The following is a 20,944-nucleotide window of genomic DNA, read 5'->3' as shown; positions in this document are numbered from 1 at the left end:
AGGCAAAGGCAAAGCTGCAAGCATATATATTAAATATAATATTGAATATATTCCACTCTTTGTTGAGCTCCCTTCTATCAAATATAAAATAATAATATATATTTACATTTAAATTTCAATTTAAAAATGTTCGTTTTGAAGCCAATGATAGTAAGTGTATAGTAAGTGGCGCCATCTATGAGTCATAGTCCATTTAATAAAGCACATACATGCTAAACTGCTTGCAGAAGCAAGCAGTGCATTAAGCTTCCAACAAATATTACTAATAAACTTACTCGTTTATACTCTTTCTCTTACTGATGCGCCAGTAATGCTCACTAATATGCACGCACCTTTTTTTCAGGCCATGCCATTGGCTGAGCGCTGCTGCTGCCCATAAAACAGCGACCATATCAAAAGGCAACTGAGTCTAAGATCTCTGAGCATTTCTAGTCATAAATGCACCAGTAATGCTCACTAATATGCACGCACCTTTTTTTGAGGCCACGCCATTGGCTAATCGTTTCTGCCGTATATAAAACATCGAAACTCTCTCACCGAATGGCCTTGAAACCGTTTAGAGTGCCATAGCAATGCACTCAATTGCATGCTCTTGAAACTAATTTCTGTAAAAACCTTCTCTCGAAGAATTTATGTCCAGCTGCTACGTTTTGCTGCTCGCCTGGTGTTTTTAGTTGTTTTACATTTAAATTTGACTGGAGAGGGCAAATATATACTGCTGGACATAGCCAAAATGTTATGATATGCAACAGAGTTTATGATCTCTTAGCATTTCTCTACCCAAATGCGCAAGTAATGCTCACTAATATGCTTGCGGCTTTTCTCCAGCCACGCCATTGGCTCAGCACTGCTGCTGCCCATACAACATGAAACTCTCACCGAATGACCTTCAAATCGTCTAGAGTCTCATTGCAGTGCGCTCAATTGGTTGACCTTGAAACTAATTTCTATAAAAACTCCCATTCAAAGAGTTTATGTCGAGCTGCTGCACTACGCTGCTCGCCTGGTACTTTTCGGGGTTTTACGTTACAATTGGACCTGATACAGCAAATATATATAAATATATATATATATATGCTGCTGATAATGTTATGATATACTGAGTTTATGATCTCTAAGCATTTCTTGTCGCGAATGCGCAGGCAATGCTCACCTTTTCCTCAGGCCATGTGATTGGCTAATCGCCCCTGCCATACATAATACAGTGAAACTCTCTCACCGAATTACCTTGAAATCGTTTAGAACGTCATGGCAATGCACTCGATTGGTTGACCTTGAAACTCATTTTTGTAAAAACTCTCTCTTCAAGAATTTATGTCGAGCTGCTGCCCTACGCTGCTCGCCTGGTATTTTTAGGTGTTTTACGTTTAAACTGGACTCGATATGGTAAACTAAGCTGCCGATATTGTTATGATATGCAACTGAGTTTATGATCTCTAAGCATTTCTTCTCGCGAATGCGCAGGCAATGCTCACTAATATGCACGCACCTTTTTCTCAGGCCACGCCATTGGCTCAGCACTCTGCTGCCCATACAACATGAAACTGTCACCGAATGACCTTGAAATCGCCTAGAGTCTCATTGCAGTGCGCTCAATTGGTTGACCTTGAAACTAAAATTTTCAAAGAATTTCTGTCGAGCTGCTGCTCTCCTCTGCTCGCCTGGTATTTTTAGGGGTTTTACATTAAAATTCGACTTGCAGGGCACATAATTGCTGCAGACCAAAAGTGCATATCATCAAAATGGCATGCAGAGATTTTTGACAATTTTCTGTATCCTTCTGCGAGCTTCTGTTCGCCTGGTAAACGAGTGGAAATTTGCTATAAATAATACAAAAGGCCAGCGCATATTAGCGAGCCCCTAAAGTATGCTACACGAATATTCGCCAAGCGAATAAATTTAATGCCTAAAAGTATGCAATCAATAATTTTACACTGAAAAAATATTTTTTCATCAACTTTCTGCAAACTTCTGTTCCCCTGGTACTTGAGTGGAATTAAGGTACAAATTCAATGCTTTGACAACAATAGCTGCTGCCACCGAAGGTATGCAATAATCATAATCTTGCACTGAGCAAAATTTATTTGTTTGTCTACCAACTGTGACTTGCTGTTTTGCCTGGCTCTAGAGTGGAAATTCGCTAAGAGTGAAATGGGCCAGCGAAAATCAGTTGCATCCAAAAGTATGCCACATTTATTTTTATGAGCACATTTAATGATATGCCTAAAAGTATGCAAAGAAAAATCAAACTACAAAATAAAAACACATTTCTTTTAATTTATTTAATTTTTCTTTATTTAACGTATTTTGGGGAAATATAAGTACCATATGTATTTTAAAGCTAGTTTTTAGTACATTAAAGACTTAAAGCTAATTTTCGATGTATGGAAATTCTTTTTCGATTGATTTTTGACAGATTTTTAGATAAGTTGAGCGTAGTTGAGTTACTAGGCTTACAGATAGGTTATATATACTACTACATACTAGCTAAACAGGAGACTATAAGTAAATATATATCTATGGTGTAGACTTTACAGGTAGCATTCAAGTTAGGTATGCTTCGTAGTCCCTTGGAATACTCGTAGTCATCACGTTTTTCTATTCGTTGTTCAAAGGCAATATCTGCTAAAATATCATAATTGATGGCATGATAGATCTGGAATGGTATAGAAAAATCATAAAAAAATATAAGCAGTTGATAAATGTGAATATATTTATATTAGTTTACCTTCACATTTTTGCCGCAAAGTTCCATTGGGCTTATTCATAGTTATAGCTAACGCAGCTTTCCAGGCAAAACCCTAAATGAATTAAAATTGATTATAAAGTCGTATTGCATACGCCTCTAATTCCATGCTATTCAGCTTAATGATACTGTATATCATTTCCGATAAGCCATTTTCATTTTCTGACGGAAATAAAATTGAATAGAAAAAAATTACGCATGTCTTTCACATTAACTAATCATAACCCGAGTAGTTTTGTTCCGATTTTCAAATGGAGCAACTTTTCGGGCTACCAATTAGCAAAAGAATTAATCTATTATGATACATATTATATTATTGATTAAAGGGTAATTATGTCTCCGTTGATATTTCTTTGGGTTTCGAACCCTATCATGTCTTAATTATATAAGATTATACATATAGTGGCTGAATGAAAACCAGATGCTTATATACCCTTCGATAGCAAGCAGTTGAGGCAAGCAGTTAACAGACGAGAAACAGTCTAAAAAAGCTTTAGCCTAAAAGCTTTGCTAGAGAAGCGGCACCTGTTTGAAAGCTTTGCCACATGCATTAATAATCTGAATTCAATATCGAAAATGTTTGCTGGCAGCTGTCAAACTGTAAATGAGCCATGCGAAGGACGCAGAAGAAGAAGAAGGAGAAGTGCATGCGGAGTGCGGAATCTCGAATGCGGACTGCGGACTGCGGACTGCTGCACTTCAGAACTAATGTGCACTTATTATTAGCCCGCCCGCTGATTGAGTGATGGGAAGGAAGATGGGAAAGCCAAACGTGAATCATGCGCTTAAGAATACCAGAGATGAGCGAGTGCCGCAGCCCATATAAGGAGAAAATGCAGCAGAGGCTGCTACAAAAATAAAAAACTGTGGGTGATGCCTGCCAGCTGGGTGAGGCATTCATGCAATGCAAGCCAAGTGCATAGCCGAGTCAAAGTCCAATTGAATTGAACTTGAAAACTTGTGACGCGAATTAAAATGCCTTAAAATTTATTTGTGCAACTGTGCAAGGGATCGGGGCGAGCATTGGGCTAGCACAGCTACTACAGACAGCGACAAGTGTTCCACAAAAAAACGAGAAACGAGACAAGAAAAAAATAGAAGACGAAGAGGAAGAGGAAGAGCAACTCTTGACTCTGCGGGGCTATATATAGAAATTGTCAAAAAACCACCGAGTCCGAGTCCGAGTGGATGGCCCCAACGGAAGCCCCAAGGCGAGAAGCAGCTGCTGCGGCTGCGGCGGCTGCTGCTGCTGCTGCTGGCATAGAGAACTTCCGATTCGACTAGCCAAAATGCCCATTTATTCACTTACACATTACATACATACCCTGTACATACCTATATATCTATCTGTCCATCTATCTATATATCTAGCTGCTGCTCTTTCGATTCATTCTCTAGATATATCGCATATTGATGACATACAGCTGATCTGGCCCGTTTGGTCGATGATGAAAGCGTTGGCGCTATTTTTCATTATATATACACATATTTCTATATCTCCTTCCAATATATCTCCCTCTCTCTTGCTCTCTCTCTCTCTCTCTCTCTCTCTCTATGCGCTTGCTGTTTGTGTATATAAAATAACAATGTTAAAAATAAAATCTTCAACACGAAATGAAACCAGCGCCAAAACAGCAGCAGCAGCAACAACAACAACAACAAAATATAGAAACAAATTATTGAACAGCATTTCGTATATGTATTTAGCTAACTCGGAAAAAATCTGTTTTAGCGCGCACCATAAATGTCCGCGTCATTTATTTCCATTGCCTGTGGCATGGGGCAAGAGCGAGTGCTCAGAGTAAAGCGATTTGGGTGAACCAAAGCAGACAATCCGAAAAACTAAAATTGAAATTTAAGTATTTGATATAGTTCCTCATCAAATCTAAGGCATGGAAAATCTTAATACATTACATTTTAGCAAATCTAATAAAAGTCAGGGTGTAATGGAACTAGATATATCTACATAGGAAATATATATTTTAAGGTTTTTTTTTTATATTGTTAGATATTGAAACTTATTTTTATTTGCTAAATGTGTGTTTTTTTTTTTCTATTAAAATAATTTTTGTTTTTCATTTAAGAAGAAAGAAAGAAAATTGAGAGTATTGATTAATATAATAAAAAAGAAAACTAAATATTTATTGTTGCCTGTCTCTCTCATTTAATTTATTCCATCATCAGCTAACTTTGAGAGCGACAACAGGTTAATTCTTACTTTGCTATGATTGCAGCAGAGTGAAAAACCGAATGGAATGTTTGTTTAGCCAATAGCAAACATTCAACAATCAACTAATATGCGACTACAAACTAGGTGTTCTTAAAATATACTCAAGCACCAACATTATATATATCTTTGTTAGCACAAATCAGGTCCACTCTAATCGACTGTATCTATAGAAGTGTGCATAATTGTATCTCTATACAGTTTGCCATCAAATTATTTCAAAGTTTTTTTTGTCAGTATTTCTTCTCTCTCGCTCTTTCTCTCTGCCTTTCATTTTCTTTATATATATTTTTTGTATGTTCTTTCATTTTGTTTATATATATATTTTGTATGTTCTCTATTTCGTATTCTGTTTTCTGTTCTTGAATATTTTTTCTTCATGCTGGAGGCGTACAGATATTATACATATACATATATATATATATATATATATATATATATATATATATATATATATAGACATAGAATTGTTATAGAATGCGAATTGTAGCGCATATCTGAATGTATTTCGAGCGCATTTTTCTCTATACAGGTTATAGATTATATAGATATCGAGTCTGCAAATATATGCGAACTACATATAGGCATAGGCTATACTTATAGATCAGAATTCTATATGTATATGTATATGTATATGTATGTGGACACTTGTCTGCTTTCAAAAATTACTGCAAGCAGCACGTGAATCCAAATATGACTCAAAAATTTGTCTCGCAAATGGAAAATGTTTGATTCGAAATGAAATGCGATATATGCATAGAGAAATCATTGGAAGGAAGTTAGAGATATGGCATCTATATGTATAATGCTACATAAACATATAATTTTGTACATATAATTAAAAGTATTTGCATGCTCTGAGCCCATTTAAAATGGGAATTCAAGGTATGCTGATTTTTTTTAAATCTATGTAACAGCCAGAAGAGGAGATTATATAAAGTATATGTATTCTTGATCAAGGCAACAAGTTCGTATGAACTCAACGATCTCACGTACCACATGAGCTAGGAACTTGAAATTATTTCGGTATACCATATGAATATACAGATAGGAAATGATTTTCATATGTAGCTTATTCCATTTCCTTAATATTCCTCTGATGAAGCTCAATTTTGTAAAATATCCCTCAAAGCCTTTCACTGTTATTATAATTCTCTGTTTGATTAGCCAATCAAACTTAACTCATTTGAAAATTAATTTTCCTTAATTTCCCTTAACACAACCCCTGGCATAGAGTAGAAAGGAAGAAGCAGATAGTTCAGTCTAGCAACACAGCTCAAAAGTAAGGGTATCTACAAGTCGAACACACCCAACTGAGGCACTCTTACGTTTTTAATTTCCAGTTCAAGTTTTCTTGTCTTAAGTTTCTATATATAGATTTAGCTCCATGCAGGCAGTGCATGCACTCAATTTCCCGATTCGATAGAGTTTTCACCCTCTCGCCCTCCCACTCTCTCTCTCTCACTCCATCTCTCTCTCCCTGTCTCTTTCTGTTCCCTCACACATTAACACAAATGCACGTAGGCAGCATATTCTAATTCGGAATCGGAATCTGACCTGATTTTTCCACAAACTGAAATTAGCTGCCCAAATTATGCAGCTGCAGCTGCTGCTGCTGAGGCTGATGCTGCAGCTGGTCAACAATTGGTGAATTAGCTCAATTAATGGCTATAATAGGGCATTGTGGTAAACCCCTTCGACGGCGCGAACTGGACAACACTTCAGCAAATCAATTTGCAATTGTTTGTTTCACACGCACAAACCGATTTCTCGGGTCGGGGGATGTCTAAATCCAATAATGCGTTGCGGCTCGTGGCCAAAAACTAATTTGAAATTAATTCACACACACACACACACACACATATATATACTTGCCCACCCACACACACACACACACACACTCACACACTCGCCACTTTGATGAACTCTGTCAACAAGCTGAAAGTAGCTGCCAAATTGGCAACTTAATAAAAATTCCGCAAAGTCGAAATCATTGTAGGCTTAAGGGTTCGAGGCAGCCCAACAACTTCATTGGCAACTTCATTACGACGATCATCATATCATCATCATGTTGCGACTGTAGCCATGTAGCCACGCTTGTTGCCTTGGCTCTGGGCGTCGTCTGTGTGCATTCCGCTTGGCCTGTCAAATGCGCAGCGCAGCGTCTGTCCCCTTGCCCCTGCCCCTGCCCCTGCCCCTGTCACTGCCTCTGCCCCCTCCTCTACCCATCTAGCCATCTGCCCACCCCCATGCCTGGTCTATGTGATGTGGTGGCCACTTTGTCACCGTTACAGGCTCAATTGCAATTTGTTTTCGTTGATTCCCATACCCAAGCGAGGCCAGGCCAGACAGACAGACGTAGCTCTCTCTCTCCCTCTCTCTCTCTCGCTCTTTGTCTACCCCCGTATGATTGTTTACTTAGGAACGTAGAGCTCGCTCACTCGCTCGCTCGACTCGCTTTTTGGGGACATTCAAACGGGCATTGGATAATTCACAAATGAATCCCTTTAGTGTTGGCAATTTGAGGCACGTGCACTAAAACAACAACAAGCTCGAGCTCGAGCTGGGCTCGGCTCAGTTCGGACTCATTATTAAAATTCGTTCTTCGACCCGGCGTGCACAATTCACTGGGTTTTATATTAAAATTTGATTTGGCCATTTATACAATCTATGTATTTGCAATTTGATTTTGATTTGGATTCGGATTTGTATTTGGCTTCATTCGTATTTTCATAACACAAACGACAACTGCCAAAGGGGCGCCTCGAGGCGTTTGGTGGTCTCTGCTGGGTTTGATGCGATTTGATTGCGATTATGGCGCGAGTTTTGATTGTTCATTTGGAAACATTTTATTTACTGTTGTCTTAAAAGGTAGCTGGCCAAGGGCTGAGAGGGTGGAGTTATGGTAGCTGGAACTTAAATACCCTGGGAAACTGACATGAGAAATAAAATGATGACAATTGTATTGAAAATTTATAGAATTTATGAATGAAAATAGTCTTAAATGTAATTGAAGTAGTTGTTGAATATCCAAAAATTATATTATTTATACTATAGGAAACTATTTTCAAAGCTGGGATATAGCACATATACATATTTGGATATATAGCTATACAGAAAAAATAAATGAATATAAACAGTAACTTTAGATCCTGGACCTGAGTAAGGATTGATTTTGTAGGCTTTATCAAACTTCAGTTCACAGAGTCAGATCATTAGAACAGTTATTAGATTAGTTAGTGTGTAGAGAATTCGTTACAGGTTCAACGTCATAGTATTTATGGAATCGAAAGGAAATGGCTAAGAAGAAGCAGATAGAAGATAGAAGCAGAGTGTTTGTCTGCTGGCAGCAGAGTTAAATATAGTCAGAGGGAACAACAAATCTAAATAGAAATAGAAATTGAAGAAAAGAAAAACAAGTTTTTGGCAAATCGAAAATATAATTGAGAAAAAAATAAAAACTGAATTCGAAATCGAAAATGTCCATGGATTAGTCATGGCAAAGCGGCCAGGTCTAAGCCCCATCATACTCACATACATATACATGTATATGAATATGTGTATATGTATGTGTAACTATGTATGTCATATATGTATGAAATATATATCTATGGATATGTCTAATAAAAGCATATGGCCTCGCCTGTTCCTATTAACGACATAAATCTCTTTATTCTCTTACTCTAACAACAGCCAATTTATATACATATACATGTGTGTATACTCTTCTGTGTGTGTGTGTGTGTGAGATGTTTCCAACATAATGTTGGAACATAAAGAGAGTATGCCATAAAACGTAAACATGCCCCACTTAGTTGCCTCTAAAAATAAAGCATAAACCCAATTTAAATGGATACCCTGCAATGTGAACGGCCCCCAGCCGAGCGAATGTAAATTGTAAATAAACAGTTTAGTTACTTGAATTATGCTAGTTACACAGGTGTGGTGGGTGGATAAGAGCGGCAGCGAGAGGGGGCGTGGCCGGCGAATCAGTTGAGAGAATATGACCAAAAATAGAAGTGCGAACCGTGGAATTTCATTGAAGGTGCAAACGTGCGAGAGATTCGAGCTGCGAGCAGCGAGCGACGAGCAGCGCCCGATTGAGATGTGAAATATCGAAAATAGAAAATGAATTTATTACGACATACGAAAAACACGAAAAGTTATGAAAGCCAAGCAGTGGCTGCCCGAGCGAAGGAGCGAGAGAGAGGAAGATAGAGGGAGGGAGAGAGGAGGAGGCCGCATAATTGGGAGCGAGGCAAACAAATTTAATTTTCTAAATCTCCCCACGACCTAAAAACAAAACGAACAAAAATCGAACAAACGAAAGAAAGCATATGCAAAGCAGAAAGGCAAAGCAACAACAACTAAATACAATAACGGCGCATAGGCGCTCTCGTACGCTCACACACCCACACGACGCTGGCTGAGAGCGTGAGAGCGCGAGAGCGAGATCGCTGGAGCAGCAGCCTTGCCTTATACGGCACTTTTGGACTCTGCGCACGTAGCGATGATTGCTTCGCGAGCAACACGAAGACGAAGGCGCCGACGCCCGACGCCCGATTGTCCGATTGCCGATTGCTGCTTGCTGCTAGGCGATTGCCAACTGCACGCTCGATCATGCCGAACTGCTTTTGTACGATGCTTGCGCCCTCGCGCTCTCTCGCTCCCACTCGAGCGACGGCAGCATTGTCCAAAGGCGGCCCCCCTTATGCTGAAGGATCTATTTTTAGGCGCCGCCGCTGCTGTTGCCGTTGTCGAAGGTGGGCAGATATCCATGAGCAGTGTCTGCACTTGTAGGTGTGTATGTATGTGTGTGTATGTGTGAGTGTGATGTGTTCTTTTTGATGGTGGTATTAGTTCATGCTGGCATGGGCTGCTGGCATCGACAGCGGCGGGCGGCGGGCGGCGGGGGCGAGCGAGCGGCAACTGTGACGATGTTCAATTTTCTTGGATGGCAAGAAATCCGTGCTGCCTGGTATAAAATCCGAGTACCAACGCGGGGATACGTTAGTCAGTCAGTTGTGTTCCAAAGCGTACACATTGCCGTATTTCTTGATTTAAATTCACCCGTGGTACCGTAAAACAAACCAAACCCAGACAAAATGTGTGACGATGAGGTTGCTGCTTTGGTCGTTGACAATGGTGCGTATACCAAGGGAAAAGAAAAGAGAAAGAGAATAAAAACTAATGGATAGACATGGATTATACATTAAATGTGGATTAACTAATGTCAAGGATAATGCCAGTGCAGTGATCAAAAGTGCAACAAAAAAATCTAATTATCAAATGAAATATTTGAAAAAGTAATTCCAATCCAATTCAATCTTCTAAAGAGCCTCCTTAAGTTTTTTCCCACTGGAAATTTCCAAAGATTTCTTCACATTGTTCGCTGTGCAACATATGTATCAACATTCCCTACCTAGATTTCCAAGCATGGAAGGAAGAGATATCAAATATATCTTCATAAATCTAAATAGAAGATATATCTTCATATCTTCATAGAAGAATCTACATTCCAGACATTTCTCCAATGATATTTCCTCAAGGTTTTATCCAAGCACAAATAATCTATATTTAGGTTTTCAAGAATAGAAAGAGCAATATATCAAAGAATCTCAATTTCCCTAAGTTTTCTCTAAAGAATCCCCCACAAAGTTTCCTCTGGAAATCTAATTTTCCAAAGATTTGTCAAAGTTAAAATTTGATATACATTTCGCAAAGAATCTTTAGATCAAATCGATAGACTCTTATCACAGAGAACATATCAACAAATTTCTCGAAATAGTTCTTAAAGAATATTATTCAAAATTTGTATAGATTCTCCCACACTCAAAGATTCATCCACATAGAATTTCTGAAATTCTCGGCTGATGAGTCACAGCCCCAAAAATTAGATCGCTTAGAATTTCACTCACTTGCCGTGAGTCTGTGCCATTTATCCACGTAGTATGGCGACTTAGGGTCGCTCCGTTTCGATTCGTAGTTCCTTTTGGCTAACGTTTGGGCTTCTGTCTTTGCTATGCAGGCTCCGGCATGTGCAAGGCCGGTTTCGCCGGTGATGACGCACCCCGTGCCGTCTTCCCCTCCATTGTCGGTCGTCCACGCCATCAGGGTGTGATGGTCGGTATGGGCCAGAAGGACTCGTACGTCGGTGATGAGGCTCAGTCCAAGAGAGGTATCCTCACCCTGAAATACCCCATTGAGCACGGTATCATCACCAACTGGGATGATATGGAGAAGATCTGGCATCACACCTTCTACAACGAGCTGCGTGTTGCCCCCGAGGAGCACCCAGTCCTGCTGACTGAAGCCCCCCTGAACCCCAAGGCTAACCGTGAGAAGATGACACAGATCATGTTTGAGACCTTCAACTCGCCAGCTATGTACGTCGCCATCCAGGCTGTGCTCTCCCTGTACGCCTCCGGCCGTACCACCGGTATCGTTCTGGATTCCGGTGATGGTGTCTCCCACACCGTCCCCATCTATGAAGGTTATGCCCTGCCCCATGCCATCCTCCGTCTGGACTTGGCTGGTCGCGATTTGACCGACTACCTGATGAAGATCCTCACCGAGCGTGGCTACTCTTTCACCACCACCGCTGAGCGTGAAATCGTTCGCGACATCAAGGAGAAGCTGTGCTATGTTGCCCTGGACTTCGAGCAGGAGATGGCCACCGCTGCTGCCTCCACCTCCCTGGAGAAGTCTTATGAACTTCCCGACGGTCAGGTGATCACCATCGGCAATGAGCGTTTCCGTTGCCCCGAGTCTCTGTTCCAGCCCTCGTTCTTGGGTATGGAATCGTGCGGTATCCACGAGACCGTCTACAACTCCATCATGAAGTGCGATGTGGATATCCGTAAGGATCTGTATGCCAACATTGTCATGTCTGGTGGCACCACCATGTACCCCGGTATTGCCGATCGTATGCAGAAGGAAATCACCTCCCTGGCCCCATCCACCATCAAGATCAAGATCATTGCTCCCCCAGAGCGCAAATACTCCGTATGGATCGGTGGCTCCATCCTTGCTTCCCTGTCTACCTTCCAGCAGATGTGGATCTCCAAGGAGGAATACGACGAGTCCGGCCCCGGCATTGTCCACCGCAAGTGCTTCTAAGCATTTACTTGCCACACCCCCTCCATGCCAGCATCGCCTTAGCCATCTCTGCCTACTTCTATGCCTGGCTGTGGCTCTGGCTATGCTGCATACACAACAACAACAACAACAAATCAACATCTATTTACCATCTGAGATGTTGCCGAATGTCATTTAACCAATGCGTCATCCTTTGGTTCCCGATTATTTTTTGTACTGACTGAACACTTATCTAAATGAAAACGAAACCCCATTTAATTGTTTAACTATTCTCTGTGTGTTTTCATCAATGTTAACCATCCGATTGTTTTATTAAGATATGTCAACTCTCTCTTAAATTTTTTGTATAGAACACAACATCCTCAATGTGGTTTGTGGGGTCCAATTGTTACGAAATATAAAATGATCGCATGAATGTAATTTTAATTAATTAAAAGAAATTTATAATTATTTATAAATAAAAACGATTTTTTAGATTTAATTTTTTTCTAAAACAAAGGGTTTTTGTGGTTGCTTCGGGTGGGGTTCGGTAGGGTTGGGCGTGTGGGTCAAAGGGGATTCAGTTCGATCGATCGATCGATCGATCATTCGATTCATACATTCGACAGCTCTGCGAGCTCCGTCTTCTTGTCATCTCTCTGATCTTCTCGAGAATGTCTGGGTCCATCAAAATTCCGATTTTCCTATGATCCGTTTTGAAAAAGCTTTGGAGCTTTTCACTTCCAGCCAACGGCGTTTCATATTTCCCTCGGTTTTTCGGCGAGCTTTCTGGCATGCCAAAAATATTTTTGAAAACAGAAAATGTGTATTCGAAATACCGAAAATATTTTTTTGGATATTTTTAGCTAGAAATAGAGGCATTCCAAAGCATATCGAGAGCAAGAGAGAAAGAGAAGAAGAGAACTAAAAAAATTTTGTTTATGCACGAAAATGCTTCTCGCCCAAGCAGTAACTCGATAGGCCCTGACGCAGTTGCCTACCGAACATAGGAAAACTTGGACCATTGAAGATCAAAGCGATTCGAAAATTCGTTTGATGGAAATGTGGCACAGGGCTAGAGATATGTACGAAATACCCTGTAAGCTGGTTGCTAATTGACAAAACATGTTGAGCAACTAGAAGAGCTGAGTAATTGAAAAATTATGAGAGACGAAATCTGTGGAATTAGAAACAGATGAAAGAGTTGGGCAACTATCGAGAATACCCTGTAAGTAGTTTGAGTGAGATTTTATAGAAGATGTTGGGTATGAGCAGAGCGAACATAAGTGAACTGTGTTAAGATTTAGGAACAGATGGACAGAATTAGGTAGCTTGTACAAAAACCCTGTAAAGAAGAATAGTTTAGTATATTGAGAGAATATAAGAGAAGATGTCATTAGCATTAAAAAAATAATAATACAAAATTGCTTCGAAATTTATTGGGTAAGAAATGAAAATAACCTGTGGGAGACTTAGAATTATACCCTATAGACAATGAAGAGACCGTAACATAATATTTAAAGTATGGCTAGTTCAGCTGACTGACAAAAAGTGTTAAGAGCCTTCATAGGTATGTTAAAGGAACTACTAAGTACAAAAGGCATAAATATCATACGAAACTTGAAATACTTGAAGTCTGTAAATATACCAGATGCGGCTTGAAGACTCTAAGAAATATGTTGCAAACAGCTCAGAAAGTGTAGAAAAAACTCTACGATAACTTAAAACATATCTTATCAGAATTTTCTAACGGTTCATTGAAAGCTTGCTTAAAGAATTCCTTAGTAACAGCAAAACCCCAGGATACGCCTAGCATACCCCATCAGACTCTAAACACAGCTCATCATCAATTACTCAAACAGATAAAACAAATTGCCGACCATATAATGCTCGAGATGCAGAGACAAATTAGCAACTCGGCTGGCATGCGCTGGCAGCGCGATCAATCTTCAGGTGCAAGACGCGGCGATAATCAAACGCTAATTGCAGTTGCAACGGGCACACGAAATAATTTGTCAACATTTGCAGTGGATAGAGACGCAGAGTTTCATTCATGAAAATGCTGCATCTGGCGGCTTTTCTGGTTAATAAATGGTGGCCAAGAGCTGGCAGAGAGCCAGCAGCAGCCGATTGATGATGGCCCAAGCCCAGGACTCGGTAGACGGGCAGAGAGTTCGTTCTCAAGCGAATCACTTTACAGCGCAGTGCACAACAAAGCCCAAAAGTCGAATGTCGAATGTCGTCTATCGAAGTCAGAGCCAGCCCCTAGAAGTCCAGCCAGAGCCAGAGCCAGAGCCAGAGGCAGAGGCAGAGGCAGGGCAACAACAACCCCATCAAGTTCAGCCCACTAATCAATTTGCACAAAAACAAAAATAAACACGCACACAATAAAAAGCCGAGGCGCATAACGAATAATGTCGTAAATAATGCAATTTTCACATTTTATTCGAGCTTTATTTCTTTCTTTTTTTTTGCCGATCCATTCAAATTCGATTTTCAAATCGAATAATAAATAATATCCAGACAAATAACGCGCTCAACAGTTTTCAAGTAGGCAGCGGAACAACCCATATGGTCAATTAGAGCTGGCACAAAGCACAATGAGAACTTCTCCTCAAGAAGCTTTTGCGACCGCCTCATGCACACATACGCACACACTCGCACACACACACACGCACACACATTGTTATTCACTTCAATTATTATCGATGCCACCGAAAAAACTGAAAAAGTAAGGGAAGAGCGCAAACCTGAACTTGAATTCACTCAAGCGTATTCAAAGTGCGCTCCAAACTTGAAAAACTTTTTCACAAAATTAAATATTTCCAAGTGTTTAGAGTTTAATGCGGCTTAGAAGTATATTGTCGTTGATCGGAGTTGGCGAGAAGCTCTAGCCTGGAGAATGAAAAGGCGTAAGACAAGCGAAAGGTTCTTTGATAAACCTAAATACATAAATAATCTATACAAATAAATTCCTAAAAAATATATTTTATTTTGAATAATTGATTAAAAATAAAAATAAAATAAATATAAATAAAATTATGAAATAAATATTTTAATTTTGTATTTAATTCCGTCTTTCACATATTTTATTTATCTATAAAACTATCTATAAAAATGTTTTAAATTTATTTGTAGTATTATTACCATTTTTTACTTGTACCATTTCTTCAGCTAACAGCGAAAAATGTATTACATTATATATTATTAATTATTTAGCTATTTGTAATCAACAATTATTCATGCCAAACTAAACTAGCTAAAAAATTGATAAGTCAAGATGATTTAGAATTTGATTCTTTAATTTTATTAAATGGAAAACCTAAACTATTTCACAAGTTCAAGAGTTTTCTGCCAATTTCTGCTAAGACAACTTCACAATTAAGCTTAACTTGGTTGATTCCTCGCCTAATTAGCTGTGAGTTGGTAAATCTATAATTATGGAAATGCATTTTGCATTGGCTCAGTGATTCGTTAGATCGTTTGTAGCATTACAAATTTCATATAAAATTTCTGCTCGAGCGCTTGACGTTTATATTTACAAGCTGCAAAGAAAAACCCCTTTCAATTCATCATTTTAGGCGAACGTATATATGTATATGCACAATATATATGTATATATGAACTGCATAAAATTGTGCGAACAAGGCGATTTAATTTGATTGATTTAAATTTTGTGCCCACTCCAAATTGCTGTGCGAGATTCGCTGGAATAATAAAAACGCGTCACATTTGATTGCATTTCTGCTCTCGGTGTGTGTGAGTGTGTGTGTGTGTGTGAAATTGGGCTGACAATGTGCGCTGACCAAATAAAAAGTGAAAGAGCGAAAGCCATTCAACTGCGAACTGCCACACAGAAACGTAGACAAATGCCAATCACCCCCATTGATGCACCCCTTCTGATGTGAGTGTGTGTGTGTGTGTGTGGGTAGACGTGTTAGGGCTGAAAAGAATTGCACTTTACGCAATTTATGTGCAAATTTCTTCAATGACTTTAAAGCCAAGCGGCGCACTGCAACCCCCTGGCGATGCCCCGCTCAACCCCCAACTCCAGCCCCCACCCCCCGCCTTGCTGAATGCTATTATAATCGCGCGCTAATTGACTCTAATCGACTAGACCTGCACACACACACACACACACACACACAGTCAGAGGGGTTGTTATTTTATGGCATTTGAATGTTGGTTTGCGCACTCGAATGCCTCGACCTGGCCTAGATCTTAAGCCGTCTACTCTAGAGTCTAGGCATTCAGAGCAACTTAGCCTTAGTTTCGACCAAAATTACACTTAAGTACACTTCACATTCAAGTGTGTATCTATCTGTGTGTGTGTGTGTGTGTGTGTGTGTGTGTCTGTGTGTGATAAGTCCGTTCATTATCACGCATGCATTGCCCACAAATTAGTCTATTTAACAGCTCGAGGCGACATTTAAATAAGCCGAAAGGACGCACGAAAGGCGACAATTTGGCAACAATTGCCAGTTGAAAGTCCCACACACACACATGCATTGTACCCTGCTTACCACACACACAATAACAGACACACATATGACACCTTTTCAAGCAGTGTGCTAATACCTGCCTATGCACACCAGATAGAGAAAGAGACATGTGTGTGGAAAAATAATTATGCGCCTGATTTAACTCTAAATTGTTGCTAATTTGTCACAAATGGCACTGCAGTTCACACAATGAGAGAAAGAGAGAGAGAGAGAGAGAGAGAAAGAGATATGTGTGAAACGTGTGTATTTGTTTTTTATTCAAGTGTTTTCCACTTGAGTTTTGAGGTTGGTATTTTCTGCCTGTCTGTCTGCCTGTCTGCCTGTCTGGCGGTCTGTCCTTTGAAGGACACTGGCATTGGCAAAGCCACTTTGACATTTGCATTGCAGTCGAATGGAGCCGCAGTCAGCCAGAAAATCTGCTCAGCAAAATGGCCACGCTCATCGAATTATGAATTCATGTGTGTTGACAGCCAGCCCAATAAACACGCAGCTTGATTCGCGTAACGGCGAATATACCAGAATAACAGGACAGGCAGTCCTCTGTAAACAGTTGAAATTAACTGACTAATAATTACTCATTCCGAATTCCTAGCTGGTATACTCACAGCACACACATACTAAGATATATTTGTATCTATTTAACATACCGTGACTGTTTTTAGAATTTAGGAAAATGTCTACAACTATAATTCAATATCTACTTTTGTATCCCGATGATACTTTCGTGTCTTTTGTATACACAGTTTGCTTAACCGAATATCTTACATCTTTAAGATGTGTCTCATAGAGACTTTAGTATCTTCATTATATGCATACACTTTTTATTATTATTTATTATTATTATTATAATTATTCTATTTTTTTAATCGTTTAAACGTCATAAGATCTAAGAAAATTTAAATTCCTACTCATAGTTTCTATTCTACTGAGCAAATCTGTTTATAAATTTACAAGATTTATTCGAAATTCTGAGCATTTCTCCTAAACTTGAAAAGTCACAGAATATTCTTGAACAAAAGCTAATACTCTGAATCAAACCGTTTCAGAAAAGGTATCGCTTTTGGAAATCGGGTTAGATACACATAAATTAAATCCGATTGATGCCAAAATGATAATGATAAGAGCCTTCAATCAGACGAGTCTAGAGTACCCGTATTTCTCTGTTTACTTTCCCCAGTGATGCCAATATATAATATTCTCAATTCATCTTCACTTATTCACCACACAGCCCACCGGCCACGCCCCCAGCCAAAAGCTGACGGCAAAGTGCCCAAAGCAGCTGGCTGAATTCATAGCCGCAGCTGCGGAAATGGCCGAGGAAATTCGCATTTATTATAATCGTCGCCTAATCATAGGAAATGCGAAAAGTGAAAAGAAAATTGTCCTCAATTTCCAGGCTTGGCAGATCAAAAAAATATCTGTATGTATATATGTATGTATATCTCTCTTTATAGATATATAAGAAATAAAATTAATTTGGCAAAAAGACTTCAACAAAGCGACAACAGTCGCAGCTCAAACTTTGCAATTTGCGGCGCGTTTCCTGCTTCCGCAGTTAGCGTGAATGAGGGGAGGCGAAGCAGTAGAAGCAGTAGAAGCAGAAGAAGACGAAGAGGAAGAACTTCTGTCTGTCTGTCTGAGAGAAGGAAAAGGACGCAGCAGCTTCAATTGTCATCAATTTCGTTTGATGTGCTTAACAATTTTATAGACACGCAGCATCCCGCTCACTCCCCCTCGCTCACTCTCTCTCTCTCACTCTCTCTCTCTCTGTCTTCCCTGTTCTGTAAGTTTTTTTTCCTTCGATTAGCACGCACTTAGAGCAGCTAAGAGCCCCATTGAGTTTATTAAATCGGGCGTAATAATTGGTCCAATTGCGCGTCAATCGAGTCGACCTAGAAATTCCATTCAATTCGATTCGATTCGAATCGAGTCGGGCCCTGCTCTGGCTCAAACAAATCATTTAGGCCAAACCAAATTCAAAATTCACATCGCTGAGAAAATTTCCGACTTTGATTTTAGCAAAATGCCCTTCGCCGACGATGAATGGCAGACGAATGCCACCATTAACTACATTAGCAGCGAATTGGGCAAGTGCACAGCGATTAACTAGAATTAAATTAGATCTAAGCTACAGCTTTGCCCTTGCAGAGCGCACTCACCTGGCTCGCTCGCCGCAGCTGCTGCAGCAGCTGAACAGCCTCACCGAGCCATGGCAGGAGCTGGGGCAGCCGGAGTCCTTTCGCTTGAAGCAGTACTACCACGACGAGGTCTAGCCGGCCTTGATGCCTGTGGATGTAGATTGAAGCTATTCGGAATCAGCGGAAAAGTCATCAGCAGCCGCACCTGTCGCGCTCGCCCCGCTCACACCTGCCAATTAGGCGCAGAGCCCAAGCACAGCGCGCGCGCGCCTCATGTGAGCGGGCAAACGGACAGAGGCGGGAGAACGAAACTAGCGAAAGACACAAATTGTGACAAAGTTTCGGAAATTTAATTAAAATCAAATACCCTCAATGCCGGCGCACCCCCTCTCGCTTCAACTTGCTACAGGGTATGCGAAAAGGGTAACAAATTCTCAGTCAGGTGTGACTTCAAATAGTTTATAACATGCTCACCAGGCGCGAGGCTCTCACTCTCTCACTCCCTCACTCTCACTCTCTCTCTGTCTCTGTCTCGCTGTGTGTTTCACTAGTTTTCCGCGTCGTTGAGTAAACAAAATGTAAACAAAATTTAACAGCTTTCACACACACACACGCACACCCACACACAACTCTGAACTAACCCTAGCAAAAAAAAACTCGCACTCAAGCTATTGTCGCCTTTTGAATGCTCGCCCAAGCTCTTCCAATGTGAGCATTTTAGTTGCGAACATTTAGCGAGAGATTTGGAAATTAGCAGGTAGAAGAAGGTATTCGAATCTTTTGCCAGCGCCTAATGGGGCGTGGAGGAAGTAAGATAACTAGAATAAGTATTTAAATTTTAAGCTTTGTAGATCTGCTTCTGCCTTATTATTATGATTCTTTAGAGGCTACAGGCTTGAAATTTTAACTTATAAGCATAGGTATTACTACTCAATAAAACTATCAGGCATATAGAAGTACGACTTTAGAAAAGAGCTGATTTGTCAAGGGGTCACTATGCATTTAAGTTCAGACTAAGAGGTTTAAGCACTACTATTTTTATAAATTCTATATAATATGCCCTATAAATTTAATTTTCTCCAAACTTTGAGCGAGTATTCTGCAGTCGGTGCTGCCCTAACCAGCTCTCGTTTGTTACTTTTTTATGAATATTATTTATGAGTCTGTGGTTGTGTTTTGAATGCCTGCCAGCAAGGTGTAACTGCACAGGCGAACACCACACACACACACACACACTCACACACATGTGAGTATATAGACACACACACACACTCACACCTATCTACACCTCCTCGCCTCCACGTTTGGCTTTCGATTTGTGTTCAGCAGCTGCTCAATTTCACATCGCTCACATTTGATTAACTTAATTTAATAGTATTTTGTTCTTGTTGTTGCAGTTTGCTCCATATTTTGATATATTTGTTTGTTTAATTTATTATCATTGTAAATGGGCATGGCTTGTTTGCTCTGCCAAGAGGAGGGAGTTCGCCTTTTCATTGCCGCCGATTCCAGCAATGCGACTATGCAAAACGGAGCTTTATGGCGTTGCGATACTCGTATATAAACACTATGATGGGAGCACATAGAAAGTTTCCTCTATGAGCGTGCTAAAGGCCTGTCTTATAGAGCACATAATCACGAGGTGCTCAGTTAATCGAGTGTGGGCTGCCCTTACTTTGAACTAAGACTATTTATGTAGAAGTTCACTTTGAATCAAGAGGCAAGCTCAGGCATGTGGAAAATCAGATCTAAAAGTCAGGCAATCCTCGATTTCGTGTTGGGATCTAAAGAGAAGAATTTATTCTAGATATGATTAGTATATAGTATGCAGCATTCAAGACACTCCCAACTACAATTTCTTGAACTTAGTTTATTTTTAAGTTTCAGCCAATAATATGAAGTTATTAAATGTTATTTCATCCCATTTATATTCAATTTAAGCCATGTCCTCTCACCATATACCTATAAATGAAAGTCTATTTACAGTGTATTAAATTTCGGTTATCTTTTGCGCCACTAACTCTCATTACTCAACACACGACTTGATTTTATTTTGATATCCCTGCAAGATGTTGGCATAGAAATCAGCCATTGTGAAGAGTATCAATATCAAAATGAACATAAAGCAGCAAATCCTGCAAAGGACACCGTGAAAACAGAAACACAAATAAAATGTCGTCAAGAGGCCTTTGTGAGCAGCTAGCAATAGTCTGGGCTATTGGCCATTGGCTAATGAGCAGACAATTAGCTGCAC

General features: G+C 39.9%; 2 protein-coding genes and 1 long non-coding RNA gene across 3 annotated transcripts; all 3 read left to right on the top strand.

Moving 5' to 3' along the window:
• The first annotated feature begins 9,958 nt into the window (after window positions 1-9,958).
• On the top strand, window positions 9,959-12,552 carry Act57B (Actin 57B). Its single transcript, XM_018012782.2, has 2 exons — window positions 9,959-10,118; window positions 11,002-12,552. Exons 1-2 carry the CDS (start codon window positions 10,079-10,081, stop codon window positions 12,090-12,092), a joined length of 1,131 nt encoding a protein of 376 aa, XP_017868271.1. The 5' UTR covers window positions 9,959-10,078; the 3' UTR covers window positions 12,093-12,552.
• A 72-nt stretch (window positions 12,553-12,624) lies between these two features.
• LOC149268355 (uncharacterized) lies at window positions 12,625-14,477 on the top strand. The gene is made up of 2 exons (XR_016270222.1): window positions 12,625-13,278; window positions 13,913-14,477. It is a non-coding gene; the product is annotated as an uncharacterized LOC149268355 (long non-coding RNA).
• A 3,987-nt stretch (window positions 14,478-18,464) lies between these two features.
• On the top strand, window positions 18,465-19,063 carry LOC108617576 (uncharacterized). The gene is made up of 2 exons (XM_018013400.2): window positions 18,465-18,639; window positions 18,701-19,063. The coding sequence occupies exons 1-2, from the start codon at window positions 18,576-18,578 to the stop codon at window positions 18,823-18,825; spliced, it is 189 nt and encodes a 62-aa protein (XP_017868889.1). The 5' UTR covers window positions 18,465-18,575; the 3' UTR covers window positions 18,826-19,063.
• Window positions 19,064-20,944: the final 1,881 nt, after the last annotated feature.

Source organism: Drosophila arizonae, chromosome 5 (genome assembly GCF_054131065.1).
Source record: "Drosophila arizonae isolate 15081-1271.41 chromosome 5, UAZ_ARI_1.0, whole genome shotgun sequence".
NCBI lineage: Eukaryota > Metazoa > Arthropoda > Insecta > Diptera > Drosophilidae > Drosophila > Drosophila arizonae.
The sequence above is the reverse complement of the archived record's forward strand: the minus strand, read 5'-3'. Positions and strand labels throughout refer to the sequence as shown.

What these genes read in the sequence shown, in the direction of transcription:
- LOC108617576 (XM_018013400.2), top strand. Translation starts at nt 18,576, where the DNA reads ATGCCCTTCGCCGACGATGAATGGCAGACGAATGCCACCATTAACTAC. An exon ending in CTACATTAGCAGCGAATTGG is followed by an intron (nt 18,640 to 18,700) that starts GCAAGTGCACAG and finishes TTGCCCTTGCAG; the next exon opens with AGCGCACTCACCTGGCTCGC.
- Act57B (XM_018012782.2), top strand. Translation starts at nt 10,079, where the DNA reads ATGTGTGACGATGAGGTTGCTGCTTTGGTCGTTGACAATG. An exon ending in TGCTTTGGTCGTTGACAATG is followed by an intron (nt 10,119 to 11,001) that starts GTGCGTATACCA and finishes TTTGCTATGCAG; the next exon opens with GCTCCGGCATGTGCAAGGCC.